Here is a 19,345-nt window from a genome sequence, read left to right as displayed (position 1 = left end):
CTCTTCAAACGATAGAATCTGATCTCCTATTACCCGAAAAAGATGAGTCTTCATACTTTTAATATTGGATTCCCAATTTCCTCCAAAGTGGGGTGCTATTGGCGCATTCAAATGCCAGCTTATTCTATTATTGGCCAAAATACTTGCGAATTCTTCACCAAAATGTGAAGATGACGAAAATGCGTGCAATTCATTCAATTTTCTCTTGGCTCCTACAAAGTTAGTTCCGTTGTCTGAGTATAAATTTGACACAGGACCACGCCTAGAAAGAAATCGTTTGAATGCGTTCAGAAAACATTCGGTGCTCAAACTTGACGCCAATTCAAGGTGTATAGCTCTTGTCGTCAAACACACGAATAAGCAAATATACGCCTTTTGAGAACGAATTCCACGTCCACGTGATACGGTTACCCTTAAAGGCCCGGCAAAGTCTATACCCACATGCGTAAATGGTTTTATAGACTGAATGACACGACAATCTCTATGATCCGCCATTAAAGGTGCAATTGTTTTAGGGCGTAGCCGAAAACACGAATTGCATTTATGTACTCGATTTCGAATTAAACTACGGGCTGACAGTATCCAATATTTTTGCCTCAAAATAGACATTAATAATGCGGGACCCGAGTGACAATGAATTTTATGATAATGATCAACCAATAAATTTAAAACGTGATCCTTTCGCGGGAAAACTATGGGGTGCTTTTGATCATAATTTAAATCCGAATTAACTAAACGACCTCCCAACCTTATGATTCCGTCATTCAAGAACGGTCTCAAACGTTGAAATACGGGTTTACACGTCTTTCCTTGTTGTAGATTTATCAATTCCCCGGGAAAGTACGCTCGTTGTATTTCGCGCAATATTTTAAGCTCAACGAACTCTAAATCTGACCCACGTATATATTTTCGATATGGCAACACCTTAAGAAAACGAAATACGTAAACCAAACATCGTAATAATTTATTCCACGAGGAAAAGCGCTTTGACAGGGTTAGAATATCATATTCTTCTAAACCAGAAGTCATTACTAACGAAATAGACTTCTGTTCGGGTGGTTCTGTGACCATGTTGACATCAAATGTGGTAATGGGCCACCGTTCAGGCCTAAATTTCATCCACGGTGGGCCATGAAACCATAGCGGGTGATCAAAAATCTGATTGGGGGTAAGCCCTCGTGACAGACAATCAGCGGGATTATCTGTGCCTGCGATATGATTAAAACAGGTAGCTGATAATTCAGATTGAATTTTAGCAACTCTATTAGCCACGAATGTCCCCCAACGGTGCGGAGAAGACTGAATCCAACAAAGTGCTACAGTGGAATCAGTAAATGCGTATATATTTTCAATTTTCAAGCGTTTTTCTAAGGTTTCTATTACGTTATGCATTAATTTTGCAAGTATTAATGCAGCGCAAAGTTCTAATCGTGCGAGAGAAACAATTTTTACAGGAGAAACCTTCGATTTTGCACAAGCAACATGTACTGAAATTGCTTCATGATTTTGGACATGGAAATACACTATACCTAAATATACATTTTCGCTGGCATCTGCGAAACCAACAATGGTTACGATGCTACTGGACGTGATGCCAGTATGACGCGAAATTTGTATTCTATTCAGTGAGGAAAGTTCCTCACAGAATTGCGTCCATATCCTTACAATATCGTCGGGAGGCTCATCATCCCAATCGCATTTGTGTAGCCACAATTGTTTAATTAAAAGCTTGGCATATAAAACGACAGGCGCGATGAAGCCCATAATATCCCATATTTTTGCGACACAAGACAATATATTTCGTTTTGTACAACCTGTTTTAGGTGTAGAAGTGACGAACGAGAATAAATCGGAATTTGGTGACCAGTATAAGCCCAATATTTTATGCATGCTTACTTCATCAAATTCCTTTATCGCTGATAAGCGATGCGAATCTGGAATAGATTCCAGAACATTTTGCGAATTGCTGGTCCACTTGACAAGGTCAAATTGGCCAGTCTTCAATAATGCAATTAACTGAGAGGACGTTTCCTTTGCACCCTCTTCAGTTTCCATACTATATACAAAATCATCCATATATAAAAATTCTTCAATAATTTTCTTAGCCTCAGGAAAAGCTTCTCCTTCATCGGAGGCCAATTGCCTGATAGTGCGTAAAGCTTGAAATGGGCTGGATGTAAGACCAAAACAAACGCGGTTAAACTCATAAGTTTTAATATCTTCGCTGGGCGAGAAGCGATACAAGATTCGTTGATATCTCCGATCACTATCTTTCACTCCTATACACAAAAACATTTTGCGTATATCAGCTGAAAGAGCTATTGGGAATACACGAAAATTCATAATTATATTAAATAAATTTCCCTGTAAATTTTCCCCACTATATAAAATATTATTCAATGACACGGAAGTGCTTGTTTTTGCGCTAGCGTCCAGGACTATTCTCAAACTGGTCGTGATTTTATCCTCTCGTACAACTCCATGGTGCGGAATTATGTATGAAGGCATCTCATTTCCTTCATTTGAAGTGCTGAGAGTCAAATAATCCTTCTCTAAATATTCATTGATAATATTATTATAAGCTTCTCTTAATTTTGGAGAGGCTTCCAATTTACGTTCAAGACATAAAAAACGTTTCTTTGCCATTGCAAATGAATCCCCAAGGGTTGAAACATCCCCTTTAAATGGCAAAGTTACTATATATCTTCCATTTTCAGGATCTCTTGTGGTTGTTCTTTGATATATTTCCTCACATTCACGATCTTCAGGACCTTTAATAGACGGTACGTTTACCTCTTCTAATTCCCAAAATCTTTTGAGACAAATATCATCTGGTTCTTCTAGCATGGCACAACAAGATACGCTAACATTATCCTCAACCCGAGTTGGTGCTGATCCCAAAATAACGTATCCTAGAACTGTTTCTAAAGCATGCAGATTATGCCTCTGAAAAGGGTCTTGAACCCTTTTTGACAACAGGAGATGCGGGAAGAGCTGGGCTCCTAGCAACATGTCAATTTCTCCTGGTTCTCCATATGACTCATCCGCCAACGGTAAGTCATTCAAATATGACAATGAAGGTACATCAACTTTGGCGGTAGGTAAGCGCTCTGTAACTTTATTCACAATCAATGAAGTAATGTTATAATTTATTGCTCGATTGAAACGAGAGTAAATTTCGGTCTGTATGGAGCCTGTAATGGGCTTAGACGATCCTCCAATACCCTTAACGGTGGAACAAGACGGGCGTTGATATTCAAAAAATCCTAATTTTCTACAACAATCCCGAGTAATAAAATTGCTCTGAGATGCGCTGTCCAATAAACACCTAACGAGATGTTCATTTCCCTGTGCGTCTATTATTCCCACTCGTGCGGTAGCCAGCAATACAGTACAATGAGTCTTTAGACTATGAGATAGAACAGTTGAAAAAGTACACAAAGCTACATCAGAATTGGAGCAGCCCGGTTTTGGATCATTCAATTGATCAGCTTTCTGGTTTTCAATTCTTTGGGCATTTTGAGAGTCTGACTGCCCCTTGTGTGATGCACCCTGTTCTTCAAAATGTAACATTGTATGATGAAACTTGTCATTACACTTATGACAATTTTGATTTGAATTGCAAGTCCTAGCCTTATGTCTATCACTAAGGCACCTAAAACAGAATCCCTTGCTTTTGATAAAATTGAACCGTTCCCTTACAGTCAATTTTTTAAATTCTGAACATTTAAACAAATTTCCATGCGATAGATTATTGCAAAGTAAACATTTAATAGGCTGACGATTTTCCTCACTACCAGCACTCATATAGGCTTGCGTCGATCTTTGTGACCGTTTTAACGTTTCACTTTTATTTTCCACCGATTTCCTTGAAGAACCGGTTCTTTGCAAGATCTTAACTTGTTCCCGAACAAATTTCACCAAGTCTTCAAACGAGGGGAATTCATTTTCCCTATTGTATGTTTCGAATCCTTTCACCGAGTCCATATCAAGTTTTTTGAATGCAATGTGTAAGAAAATAAAGTCACACAAATTATCTAAATTTACATTTTTAACGGCTGCCACAGCTGACGCAAAATGATCAATAAAGGATTCCAGATTATTAATATTTGCAACAGCAAAGGATTTAAAATCCAAAATTTGATCGATGTATGCAGAAGATATTACTCTTTTGTCGTTATATTTATCGATCAACGAGTTAAAAATAATTTCGTAATTTTCCGGCGATAAAATGATCCCGGCGAACGTTGATTTAACACGGTTACTGATTTTTCCCAACAAATAATATAACTTTTCTGAATTCGAAAGTGTATCGTTATTGTGTACGGTGTTAATAAAACTTGAATAAAATATGGGCCAATTTTTTATTTCCCCATCGAAATATGCCAATTCAATCGGTGGGAGTTTTACACTACATTTTTTCTGTTCACTAACCACCCGCGAAGTGTTTTCCCGATTTAATGATATTTTTCTTTTGATATGTCCGTACATATCGTCGAACTTGAACCATCTTTCAAAATCAGGTTCAAAGTTTGAATCGATTTCCAAATTTAATATATTTATTTGTTGAGATATGTCCTCATACTTACTTCTAGTCAAGTCTAGAGTTTCAACTAACGAAAGAAACTCCTCTAGAATACTCAAGTCGGAAATTTTATTTGATAGTTCAAATAACTTAGTAAGACGTGCATCTAACGCATCTCGCTGAGCCGTCAGTAATCTCAACTTTTTTTCTTTAGTGGCCATTATGTATTTAGCAATAAATAATTAATCCAAATAATTAATTATAATTTAAATAACGCTATAATTGAATTAACGCTAGCGTAATTGATCAAAGTAAACAATTCTTCTGATATGTGTTTCCAAATTAAACTCAATAACAACTGAATATTATTATTCTGTTTACTATCTATTGTTAGCGGTCGTTAATACATACCTACGTACTTAACGCTAGCGAAGTATGTACTCGTATTATTAGAATTCAGTATTGAATACAAGTACCTACTTACACAATACGATTCCTTGCGTTAAACCAGGTACCTACATACACGATTAAATTATTGTCAACCTATAATTTGCCACGAGGAATTAAATGTAATTCGTTTTTAATATAACTATTTGACGGACTAAATTTTAACCCATTTATAATGCAAATGCCATGATTTTGGTACAAATAATGATTATAGATTGCAATTGCGAACGAAAGTAATACAATATAACCCGGTTCGAAATTGGACCAATTTGATGGTTGTGCGGAACTCTTTCGTACGCAATTGTGCGGGGGGTTGCGGTATTGCGGATGCGATATAGACTAAGACAAATAAAAACGAATTGAATTGCCTTAGTGTTTGCAAGAGGAAAATGAGTGGGAAAGGCCAAAGACTTACCCTGGTCTCGTTCTCCGTAAGCCGCTGGTTCTGCTCTCTTATCAGTTTGCATACAATTAACATTAACACTTAACACAAAACAAAAAAACACAGTGAAATTCACTGCGGCGGGTAAAACCGTTTCACTGGACGATTGTGCTCCAAAATGATCACGGCCGAGTTCAACATATGCGGGTTTCAATATGACACGAAATGTTCGCGGGTAAGATGCAACGATAACAACTGATAACAATACTCCTTGTCTCTGGCCCGGATCACGGAAAGGGGACAAGGGGCAAAGGGGGGCGAAGGGTACACATTTAAGGCTATTCAATTTTAAAACCTAACGCGCAACTATATGGTTTAAAAGTTTCAATACTTTTTATTTTGTTTTGTTAACTTCGTACCTCACCATCCAACAGAAATAGATCGTTAAAGATTGCGGAACTGGAACTGTAGATTTACTTCAAACCGCGTCACAGTTGCATCGATATAGCCTACGTAAAAGTGCTATCAGACGTGATCTATTCCATATAATTTATGAAATAGATCAGTGAGAACAGACTTCTATATGGAATGGAAACCCAAAGTTGAACGGATTTCAACTTTAGTTCTATAAATTGACCAATGATCATATATATTTTTTAGAATAGATCAGGTCTGGACGCAGCATTAGAGTTGTTAATTTTTCAAATAAATAATCACCTAATCATTAAGTACCTACTCCTATGCAAAACAATCAATTTATGGTTTGAAATAATATCAGTTTGTATGAAACCACAACTTATGTTATATATTTGTCATATACAGGTTTCCACATACATAAACTAGCGCCAACGTCAACGTCAAACTTGCTCATTAAATGATAACATTATTTTACGTATAATGTCAAACCACGAAGTGATTAGCATTCTACGGAAATATATTATTGGCGAGCATGGTTAATAAATCGAACATTTTCAATATAATTTTGAACTCGTGAAGATTGGGTGAACGCGAAGCCGATACATGACAAATGTTTCAATACATTTGTGGTTTCATTTCATAATAAATAATTGTTGGAAAGTAATATATATTTTTTTATAAAAAATTAATAATAATTAAACATAGTTACATTTACGAGAGTCTTATACTCTAATAATAATAGTCTAATACTTTAAAGGGATAAAAATAATAATTAAAACATAACAGAAAAAAATTCATAAAAACATATAGTGAAGAGATTTTTGTTTTTTTTTTTTATATAATAATATAATGAGATGTCATCGTGACTCCAATTAGCTAAATTATTTAAGGTATTGAAGTTTATTTTATTTTTAAATTTATTATAGTCCGGTTATTCTCGATTTTTCTTGTCACAGGCTTAGATGAATTAATAGAATGAAGATCCGTTACCGTTACAACGTGCGTGGTTTTGCTGAACTAGGTCCAGTGGACATATTTTGGCGGGCCGTTCATACAGATATTTCACACGTACACACATATTTGTACACGATAGACATTTGTCACGTCAGAACGGATCGTTTCTATGACTCGTTCTTGAGTTCAACAGCTCAGCTGTGGAACGATTTGCCGGCCTCGGTGTTTTCTTCCCCCTACAACATGAGTCTTTTCAAAGACCCATGATCACTCCTTCCTATTCTCAAAAAGACCCTCCACACATCATCCCCAAATATGAGATAGGCCCTCATTGAAATTATTTTTCTCGAGGCCTCATGTGTGGAGTTAATGAAAAAACAATATTCGTACATTCTCTGAATGGTTATCTTTTAGCGATGCTACATTTTTTGTTGGATTAGTATGAATATTACGTATGTCATATATTTATATAGGTCAAAGAAAAGTTTTTCATAAATCTGTATAAAATTATTTCAAATAATTAATAAAGTTGTTCTTATTCTTATCGGCTATTGCTAATTTGTGTTAATTTGCTAAAAATTCTTTAGTGCATTGTATTTATGGCAAGTCATGGATTAACTTTGATGAAAACGTGATAATATTTTAATGGGAGATAAATACGAAAACCGTGTGATAGTTTTTTTTTAAATTACATCACAAAGGCCGTTTTATATCTACTAAATGCTCTTCCATTTTGTCACAACTGGTTTTTCCTTTTGTTAAATTCTCCCGTCTTAAACACTTTATAAATCCAATTCAATATAAGTTGTATCTATATCTATAGAAAGTTCTTAGCTTTAAATGTTAAATCTTTAATGTTAACTTAAAATAAATATTTAAATGTGATTGCGTATAATTTAGTTTTTGTTTTTAACAGAGACAATTATACTATTTATTCCTTAGGAAGTTATCCGCGGAAGAGCTTCAAAGTATTTTTTTAGAAAACCTTCTAAAACTTTATGCCTAAAATAATCAAATTTTATATCACAAATTTTAAATTGTAGGTAAATATTAATGCAAACTTCATAGAAATCTGTATGTCTTTTATACCATAATTGTTTCCAATCGACTACATTAGGCGTTTTGCAAGACATTCATCACGCAAGTGCCAATAAGGAGGGAAAAATTATTAATTAAATCTTATAATAAGGAAGTTGAGTCCATTTTTTTATTTTTTTATCAATGTTCGCATTCAAACTTAAATACTGGTATTTTTTTTTTTTAAAAGTTTGTTTTCATAATTAAATTAATTCTCAAAGTTTAAATTTTATTAAGCCCGCCAAAACGAGCGGAATCCGAGCGGTAAGAGGCGGGGTGTGGTGTGACGTCATTAGAACTGTGAAAACCATGACGCTCAAGCATTTTGTATGGAAAAAATTTTAATTCTTCAACAAGGAATTCCAGTAATTTTTTTACCAATGTTAACCGTCTATTAGAATTGATGTTATTAAAAAAAAAGAAAATTGATTAAGATTTCATAGTTAAATTAATATTTTAAGTTAGAATATTTGCTTTTCCCGCCCGGTACGGTACTTGTACGGTATTGCCGTCGCTATCTGTTGACGTTCCACGCGCTAATTCAGGACCACCGCGCAGAAAAGTAAAGACCAAAAGTAAAATAACGGTTTACAGCCCAGTTCACTGTGAGACCTTTCTGGGCGGCCGGCGGCCTGAAGTGTATCACATGCTATGTGACATGTATAATAATAAAAAACTTCTAAGTTATGCAATAAACAACATATTATTATAAAGCACTATACGAATATGTATCTTTAGAAATCCATTTCATATAATAATAACAACAAATACGTACATATATTTGACAAACCCAAATAAACCTTTGGCCTATACACCTCTCTCATCTAAACCGACCATCTCTCATGTAATAGAAAGAGATGCACCATAGGTGATCCGTTGAACGTACGAGTCACGACACATGTGACGTCAGAATTCTTTCGACCAATCGTGGAGCGTATACAGTCTATTGCTATTGAATGCTTTTTCAAGAACGTTTAACTAATTCTAAGAATAATAATATAGAAATATATTTATATTTTTAGAATCGATATTTTTTTATCTACATGAACATATTTTTTATAAGTCAAAATATTTTTCACTCAACTTCCTTATTGAAAACACTTCATTAATCATTTTGATTCCAAGTTTAAAATGTCATAATTTTGTAATGAAATTGATTCGTTACTTCGTTATAAATCTATAATAAATTACATATAACGAATCATGTTGTGAGTCTCAAAGAGATTGGGGATAGCATAAGAAAAGAACGATTGAGAAAACCCGACTATTCATATCTCGTCAGTTTCCACTGATATAGTCATTTAAATCAACCTTTCAACTTTAGTGGTGTTTCACCAAGGCGATACTGAGAGTATCTACCACTCGGGATCGTACAATAAATGCAGGTACATTTGTTTATTTTTGTGCCGCTTGTAAAGTAAGCTTGTTTTAAAATCAATAAATAAAAATTTGTAGCAAAAATTTATAGAAAAAATTTTTTTTTACAAGGATACAAGGCTCTTGTTTTCGGCGACGGGATTCATGCTCAAATATTACTGCCATTTAAGTAATAAAATATTTTAAATAATAATAATAACCCCAAAATAAATTAGATAAAAGTAAGATTTTTCGAGAGCAGACTTTTTTTTATAATAACAAATATTGACTCTTTTTGATGAGGATGCGATTAATAAAATCCTAAAAATAGCCAAAATGAATAATTCTTAGTTCACTCTGCTATCGTAAAAATCGGTTTAACTTCGAAAATTATTAAATGAACATACATGAAATATCAAACAAAAATATTTTCCATGTTTTTATTATTATTTTCCTTTGTTACCGCTCAAATGTAAAGTTATTGACAGTTAACAACGCTTCGTGTCAACATAATCAATGACATATTTTGTTCGCGTTTCTATATTGTGGTCCGGGAACGTGTTGTTATACTACGCCATACGTCGTCCATAACTCTAAAATGTCAGTTATGCAACAGCCAATGTCATCTTTGGGGATTCTGTGTGGAGGGTCTTTTTATGAAAAGGAATGAGAGGAAGTTATGTAAAGGAAAAATGTTTGAGGGGTGGGTAGGAATCTGGGAGTCAAAGTGTTCATCCAGAGTGACGGAAGTATGAATTCATCCCTCTTACTGCGGTGCAATTAGTGTAGATTGGAAGATATTCTCAGTATCGCCCTGGTGAGAGACCACCATTCCGAATTGAAACGTTGAAATGGCTCAAGTCGTGCTTAGTGATCAGATCTGAATAACCAGGTACTCATCTCCTTCCCCTCCCCACCTTCAGCCACAAAACGTACCCCAATTGGGGATGCCACAGTCTCACTGGCTTCAGAGAGTTGGGAGAAGTTCTGGCTCCTGTGCGATATTCAAATAAAAAAAATCAAAAACTTACCTTACCCGGGTTAAATGCTCAATCTTTTAAAACGCCTTAGCAAATAGGATTTTGACGGCTCCAATATTTGAGAAATTAAAACCCCAATTTTAGAGATTTTTTATATAAAAGTCAAACCTGTCCTCTTTTTGCTTTAATTTTTTTTTTGATTTTCGAGAATTGGGATTCATGAAATAAAACTGTTTTAAAATTTTTATATGCTATGGTACTAGATTTGGTCTCGTTATGAATATATGTTTTATTTCGTACTGAACGTTTCAGCAAATTTCATATAATTTCGTTGCTAACCGACCGTTTTCCCCTCAGTGAAGTGTAAAAAATTATCACAAAAATAAATACGAAGTGAAGTGAAAATAAAGTGTTCAAAAATCGATAAAAGATTTTTCGACCGTGTGTTACGGTCCCATTAAGGGCAGGGATATGTGTCCACTGTGAGTGATTTCCTCGCGTAAAGCCCTCATGTTGGGGGCTCGTCGCGCGGGGGCGCGTGGCTACTAGCATGGCCCCTAATCGGCCAGGCACACATGGCGCTGGTGCGCCGCCTGCTGGGTGACGCTCAGGTAATTTTATTTATTTTATGTATTTGAGTATGCCTTTGAATACCATTCTGTAATGTGTCACATTATGTTATTGTCGCTCAGAGCTCTATTGTCACTTCTATTCTGCTTTATCTATCCAGTGAGTGCATAGTTTTTTTGTGAAATATGTAGTTGTTACAACGAAACTATGGAGCGTTATTATATATATTTGTATCAGTAGTTGTCTAGTACAGGCATACCACAGGGATCTCTGATGATACCTACGTTGTTATTGTTCAAGTCAATATACACATTAGACGTGGATCAAACCATGTAGTTGGGTTAAATTTTTGACAAGCCCCTTTTCACAATAAAAATTGGATAGTTGGAATGCTGAGTTTGTTTTACAAGTATTACAATTTGCATGCATGGGTGAATTAGCAAGGTAAACGGCAAAAAATAGCAAAAAAACCCTTTCTCAATAATTTTGCTGTCGGCAGCATGAGCACTAGTATTTATTTATTTATTAGCGCCATTTTTAGGGGCTTTATACAAATGAATAGTAAAAAATATACCGTATTTATTGTAGATAACTAAACTGCCTCAGAAACGCACGTTTGTATTTGTTAAGTAATAAATTGAGGGTGTCCACTGACTCGGTATAATTATTTCTCTTCATAAGTATTCTGAGCAATGAGCAATTTGTATGGTAGTTAGTCCCAGAATTCTGACGTTTAGTATCTTTATAAAACAGCTCCTACATGAAACGAGCTGCTGGCATTCGTATTTTCCCCTTTATTTAAGACCAGCATTAACTAATTCCTTCAATCAGCTGTCTTAATTTGTCTCAAAACTTGTCTCAATTGAAATACTTTTTGCCCTGCGTGTATAACTAGGGAATCTCTTGTGAGCGTTACAAAACTTTCCTTTGTAAGGAAGAATCTAAGTTTTAACAAAACAAGCAAGAAAATTAAAATTCTCTTTTTGTTATGATTCAATAGACTTAGAAATTTAAACATTCATATAATCTATTTATTAAAGTTAAAATGTGTAGTACGAAAAGATTCATCACTGAACAAGCATTTCCTTTCTATACTAAATCACAAAATATGTGTCAATAGCAATAATGTAAAAGCCGTCGTATTTCACATAAAATTGCGAAATTATACAAGACAAAATATCATTTCTGCTTGCCTTTTCAATATTTTATACACAAAATTATGAATATGGCATTATGAATCCTTCGCTGGTCATATTTCATTTCGGAACACCTATTTCTATAGCAACGTCTGCCTTCTCTTCTCTCCTCTTTTCTCTCTTCAAATTTACAGATGAATGCTTTTGTGAAAACAAAGGCATTTTGGAAATGGCGTGTTTAAAAGTCAATAGCGAAAGGAAGTTGGGGAAATAAATTTAAGATTTCTACGGAAGCCATTCAGTGATTACTAAGAACATTTCACGAGGCTTCACTGGGAAGTGAAAATTGGGAAGGCATCAGCGGCGCGCGACGATTTTCATTGAAAATCTATCAGCATTGTTAAAGTTCAGTTTGACAGTGTAAAATAGGCATGAAGAGAATTTATTTCATGTTTTCATTTTCCAGAATACAAAGCTAACAAATTAGTTCATAATGAACGCAATAAGAGTTCTCATAATTTTTATTGTGTTACTATGTCGTGTTGTGCTTCCTCCCTTTTAGACAACGTTTCGGATAGCGTTACAGTTTCCTTTATCAGCCTGTCAATAAGGGAATTAATGATTTTAGTTTTGATTTTGACATAGATTATAAAAGAAAAATTCACGCTAGTGAATTTCAAGATACTTAACGGTCTGATATAACAGCTTGACGGTGATGTTCATTTAATTTCCAGCAACACAGACTTACTTTAAACACTTCACTGGAAAATATCTGTTCGTTTTTATAATTTTATTAATTTATCATTACAGGCGAAACTACGCAAAATGGTTGACGATAATCTGCAAGTGGCCCCGCGGCAGGACTGCGACCTGTCCCTGGACAGGCCCGAGCCTGCTGACCCCCTCATCACCCCCGCCACAGATGCCTCCAACTCGCACAGTCTCTCAGATGGCATCTGCAGGCCTTCCGGATCTCCCTCACGACCCCCCAATTCATACAACAGCGACAAATCGAAGTTCTACACTTCATCCTATCTCGACAACGATAAGAAAACTGCCATAGCTCTTGACAGGAAGATAAATTTCAACAATACGCTCTCAAATCAAGAGCAAAAGAACGTAAAGAACGGCTCAATCAATGGGTCAACCATAGAAATGAGCTATCACGCAGACAGGGATTCCTTACCTAGCACGAGTAGAAGCGCGAGGCTTTCTCTAAGCAATAGGCAAAGCAGTCGATCGAGCTGTGCTGATCGCTCTAGCTGCAGCGCTATTAACGAAATTGAAAACGAAAATCTAAACGATGCCATTGAGTATGCGGATGGAGATCCTGCCACGAATGGTTCTCCCGCGATATACCACCAGAACGGGGGGGACAGGGCGTCGTATGCGGAAATAATGGTGCCAATTTCAAAGTACGCCGATAGGAATATTCTGGATGCCGACAGCTCGGATGTGGAGGATGACATAGCGCCCTCTGAGAATGGCAGCGGAACCTCCCCTAGAGCCACGGACACGGGAGCACTCGAGAACGGTAAGAATTTACTTGTTATATTCTCGTGAAAAGCAATTGCTTTATGGCTTGACTTTACATTTATGAAGTATTTTTTAACGTTTATGAAAATGATGACACGACGTTAACAATCAAAATTAATAAAAATGTTGTTGAGTTTAAGGTTATCGTGTGGATGGAATTACACAAGTAGTTCTGTGAACAATGGACCTCGCATCCAAAAAAAATCTGTGTTGCTAATTTTCACTTATTTAAGAAATAGGTACTTAAATACCTACCTGCTTTATTTAAACCTATATATTATGTAACTTATTTTTATTCATGTAAGGAATTATAATTTTTTTCCAAAGAAACCTTACTATCTCAAAGACAGGTGGGTACCATTATATGCGAATAAGTCCAAATAAAAACGAAGATTTCACATTTGAAAAAAATAATCTTTACTGAGTCATTAAAACGGCCACCATCTTGAACCGGAAACGGAACGTACAAACAAATTGAAGGTAAAAAATATATGAAAGGTGAATTTATTTATTACTACGTACAATGAACAGTGTGAAATTAGTAGTAAAATTCTTTAAAAATGTTGTCTAGTTTTAGCGTGTAGATGGAATTACTGAACAAGTGTAGTAAGGTTGTTGTGTTTCGTAAACACCTCATTAGGATAAATTTTATCGGTATTACATTGGATTATAGCAATCATACGTGTAAAGCCTCGAGTACTTGTCGACTACCGGTTTCGCTTCGTCCTAAGCTTCATCATTACATTAGGTTATCTTCTTCTTAAATGGCTTTATCTATCTAAGGTTGGCTATCATCTGCATCTTCTGCAATCTGGCTATCATCTGCAATTTTCTCTCCTCCACCCCACAACTAAAGGAACTTCACTCCAAAATGCATTCATATTTATTCAAATTCGCGATAAATACAAAGATTAAACGTGTATTTATATAAGACAAAAGTACTCGCATATGTGTATATAATTGAAATAATAAAAATAAGCGGAATGTCAGAGAAATGGTTATTGAATTTCAACTGGTTCATAGTGAACATATACAAAATATTATTGTAAATCCGAGGTCTTTGGGGACCTTCCATTCTAGAATATCGGGAAAAGTTTTCAGAATATAACTATAAATAATTCCTCTCGAATCCTAATTGGTGTTTTAAAGTGAGGTAGCCACTTCAATTTTTATTTTATTATATTGAAACTCCAAAGAGGTTGCAGATAAATCTTAATTTTCCCGAAAAAAGTTCTCGGAATACGGTCTCCTGGCACAAGGGTTAAATAAATAACGAAGTTTTCCAGAATTAATGAAAATAGCCCAGGAAAGTCCCATAAATATGTTGGCTAGAACATTTCTCTATAACTAACTTAATTTAACCAATACTAGTATAATGCCGTTAGAAGACTACCATTCTGTCGCACGAGTTTCGACTTATTTTTTATTTGATGTTTTATTTCTTACGTTTCAAGGTTATTAACAGTTTTAGTAAAAAAAAATACTATACAATACATATTTTTTAACTTTTAGTTTTGATTCCCTTGCTATCCCTCCTTTGTTAGTGACTCTTTGTCACTGGGGCTTTTAATCAACCGCAGAATAACTTACCGGTTTTAGCTGGTGATTGGTTTCATCACTTCAAGGAAAGGGAACAGTCGACAATATTACAATTTTAGTCGATTATTTATTGCTTTGCAGTTAGTTCATTGGAAGTCGATTTAAGGGTATATATTGTCACGTGCTCTAGTGCATGTTTTTTGCAGTCTTGTGCAATATTGTGGATGATGTCAAACACACGACATCTATCCCATCCGATATTTAATTAACCTTCTTGTTACATTTTTTTGTATTTTATTTCTAGGTCAGTAATAAGTCAACTTACTTGAAAAAGTAGTTGACATTTTCACCTCATTTGGTTTTGACTTATTTTACAAATGTATTTTAATTTCAGATTAAATTTTTTGTAGACAATCATTTTGCATTTGAATTTTTGATCAAAAAAACTCTGGAGTGAATTTATCAGCTAAACCGATAAGGTTAAGGGATATTTAGATTTTGTTGTGTTCAGATCGTGTTTCTCCCATTTTTTAAATTATTTGTTCTACAATTCTTCTTGGTGTAGCTACGTTCTTATGCTCTACTATCACTGCCCTTTGTTTAAAAGACTAATTCCGGTGACACCAACATTAACAGGATCTGTATTTCGTTTTTTACCGTATTTTTAAATCCTTATCTTTGGTTTAATAATGACGATTGGTTCACGTATCTTACAATTTTTTGTTTTGTCACTAATCATAATCATTTCAGTCTACACTTTTAATTTAAAATCTTTAATATTTTTGTGGATTTGATTTTTGAACGATCGATATAATCTTTCGCATCCATCGTCTGCTATGTTCGTTAGGGCCTAGCATTATTGGATCACGGCCTCAAAATGTTTCATCATTTGGCCCACTTGCTTCAGTAAGGTTGGCCTTTTGCTCTTTTGACAAAATATCAAAAGTTATTGTTTTGTTAAAATATTTCACTAGATTTTCGACTGCCAATAATCAATCAAATCGCTTGGAGGATTTTTGAACCCTATGACCGAATTGAAGTAACCGGTTTTGGTTAAGATTTATCTTGTCCGATTAACTATAATGAAAAAACTTTTCTCTTTTGTTAAACATTTTGTATTTGCAGATGATACGGCATTGGTCATATCACATAAAGATCTAAAAATTGCAATTGAACTCATGCAAATTGACTTTAATCAACTTTGTAAATGGTCACATGATGCAGGACTATTAATAAATGCTAAAAAAACCAAAGTTATGCATATAAGATCACCTAATGCCAGATTTCAATCTAATCCTAATATTATTTCTCATAGTTTTAATTGCATCCATAAAAATATCCCGACTAATTGTAAATGTGAAAGCTTAGAATTAGTTACAGAATATGACTATCTTGGTGTTACAGTAGATTGCTTTTTCAAATGGGACAAACATATTAAAAAAACCTGTAAAAGACTCAGATCAATTGCTGGCAGAATGTACACATTAAATTTTTTCCTATCAATTGAAACACTTAAAATAATATATATGTCAATGGCAGAATCTATTATAAGATATGGATTAACCATATGGGGAAATACTAGTATAACCAATCTGAAACAAGTCCAAGTTGTACAAAACGCAATTGTAAAATTACTAGTCGTCCCTAATATTTTTAAACAGAGACATAATACACCGTTGCTGTTTCAGAGTGCCAAAATTTTACCTGTTAAGGCTATACTATGGCAAAAAATCATAATTCAGTATATATTTACCCCGCAGCATAAAGAAAAATTAGAACATAAATACAGTACTAGATTCACGCGCAATGACGGGTTAATAGTTCCGAAATTTAATAATAAATACGGACAGAGAACGTTTGAATACAACATACCGAAGATATTTAATTTATTACCTGACACTATAAAGCAATGTAAATCTATGAATAAGGTTAAATATATGGTGAAAAATTGGCTATCGGAAAAAAAATATTTATTTTAATTATGTATGAAAAATTGTATGAAAAATTGTTAATTCTGTAGATATAAGATGTAAATTATAACTTTTAAAAATGTATTTGAAACTAAATTTAAGCACCTGTTGACAAGCCAATTCAATCGGCTTAGCAGGACTTGTTTGTTGATATTATGTATTAACTATTTATTCAATAAAAAAATAAAAAATAAATAAAAAAAAACCGGTTTCGGTTAAAGCCGGTTTGGAAGCCCTACATAGTACCTAGTACGTTTCCACCGTTTGAGCGATTTGAATTAAAATCAAACTCTCAACAACATAAAAAAATCATTTCCTTCTCGTCATCAGATCCTAACAAACTTTTTAAATGCTTTTAAATTCTCTTTCAAGACTTCCTATAATTTTTCGGCAGAAGAAATAATTAAAAGAATATCCTTTAAAACTTTTAAAAACTTTTTCGATCCCTTCAAACACTTTGCGTCAAATGATTTAATACCCCAAAACTTTCCAATTTCAATTATTTTCAGCATTAATTATTGTTTTACTGAATCTTCTAAATCTTCAATGGAATTATGGTGTTACCATGGAAAACCCTCTATGCCTTTTTTAATAAGAATTGTTGAAAGAGGAGTAGGTAAAATAAACCCCCGTTTCTTTCATTGTTAAAATTCCCCGCTTTTCAAAAATTACTTGACAAATTAACAGAAAGCTTTCTAGTTATATGGGAAAATTACAGCCTTTTTTTAATCTTCTTAAACTATAAAAAAATGGTGCCATGCTAACTCAACACAGTGACTATTCAACACACTTTTAAAAAGTGATATAAAGTCATTAAAAACGATGAAAAAAGGTTTTTTTAACCTAACCTAACCTGATTAACCAAGTTATTAAAGTTTTTGTTTCATCACTTTCCATGATTTTATATAACTTTTTAAAGATGTGATGAATTATCATTTTGATGATTTATCCGGTCACCATAAAAATCACGTGTCACTGTGTTCGTACATGCTAATCTCCGAAACCGCCCAACCGATTTCAATGAAATTTTGTGAATGTGTATGATTGGTTCCAGTTTGAAAAATAGAATAGGTTTGGAAGCAAAGGTGGCGCTGTTGTCAAGATTTAAAAATCTTTTTTTTTTTTTTTTCAGATTTCTCATCCATAAATTCATACAACCCATATTTTAATTTCCCTATGTAGAAGGCGGTCTGTGACAGAACAACGTCTGCCCGGGCCCTCTAGTATTATATATAAAGCATTAAAAACTGTCCAACAATAGCCCAGCTCTTTTTATTCGGGGATTTCTAGGTCAATGTGTGAGTCATTTCCGTCAATAACAAAAGTTTTGATTTAATATTAAAAAATGACGAGAGGCCCAATTTGTAAGAATTTATTTCCTATTATTATGTAATTTCATAAAAAAACGTTTATGATCTATTTTAAATAATCTCAAAATATCACGTTAATTAGAATAGTAACTAATAAACATCATTGTGAATTTTCTCAATTTTTTATTAAATAATTTGCATAAACTGTTTCTAGCTATTATAGATTCTCGAGTTATGGCAGTTTGTTTGTCTTTCAAATTTGGCAGAAACAAAAATTTATCTTTTCTCCAATTTCCTTGAAATAGATTTGTTGTGATAAAAACAGAAATCCATAATAACCCATTTACCAATTTCAGTAATTTGATTACTGCCCTCAGTTAATTAATTAAAAACTGACACTTTTTTTATGAAAAATATGTACGCTAAGCAATACTCATTAAAATTTTACTTCTTTATTTTATTTCTTAGAATGTGAAATTATATTTCTCTCTGACGCATTCCTAAGAAGAGCCTGAAATGTCAATACGAAAAAAAAGTGTTCAGATACGTTAAAATACCCTCTCATAAAACTTAACCAAGGTTTATGCACCATATATGATATTCTTGAAGAAATAGACTCGCTCAGCCTAGAAACAAGCTAAAAATAACATTTGTACTCTTCTTGCCATTTCTTTGTCTAATATTGTATATAATAGTAATAAAAATAACAATTCTTTTGATAAAGAAAACAAAAAATATATTTCATAAACATGGAATGACTGTCACAGACTGACAGACCAAACTACATTTTTGACTAAAACCAACCCAAACTGTCTAACTGGTCTATTGGTGATACCAATAGACCAGTTAGACAACTGTCTAAAAAACGTAAAAACTCCGACGGTAAACACAAGCTTTGGATAAAGACGCCAAAAATGATAGCCAAAAAAATTTCAACAATCTTTCACTTGATATAAAAAGTGAGGGAAACAAAAAACATATCAGATACAAAATTAAAAGTACAAAAAAGGCAAAAGAACACAATTTTATAAAGTGCAATAATAAAACATATATACGTAAATACACAATACCATTACAATACACACTTCATTATATACATCCGTACCTTATAATATTTGCCGATTTTTTTTTTATTACCTACATTAT

The 19,345-nt window shown here is 33.9% G+C and overlaps 1 protein-coding gene across 2 annotated transcripts in view; it reads left to right on the top strand.

Moving 5' to 3' along the window:
• The window catches only part of Liprin-gamma (liprin protein kazrin), a 659,192-nt gene that overhangs the window by 319,052 nt on the left and 320,795 nt on the right, over positions 1-19,345 (top strand). For both annotated transcript variants that reach the window (XM_089636537.1, XM_089636539.1), the window contains exons 2-3: positions 10,496-10,749; positions 12,655-13,378. In XM_089636537.1, coding sequence (XP_089492663.1) covers positions 10,714-10,749; positions 12,655-13,378 — 760 coding nt within the window. In that variant the 5' untranslated portion in view covers positions 10,496-10,713. The remainder of the gene's footprint in view (positions 1-10,495; positions 10,750-12,654; positions 13,379-19,345) is intronic.

This window comes from Hesperophylax consimilis, chromosome 10 (assembly GCF_061612785.1).
Source record: "Hesperophylax consimilis isolate HC1 chromosome 10, BYU_Hcon_1.0, whole genome shotgun sequence".
Lineage (NCBI taxonomy): Eukaryota > Metazoa > Arthropoda > Insecta > Trichoptera > Limnephilidae > Hesperophylax > Hesperophylax consimilis.
The sequence above is the reverse complement of the archived record's forward strand: the minus strand, read 5'-3'. Positions and strand labels throughout refer to the sequence as shown.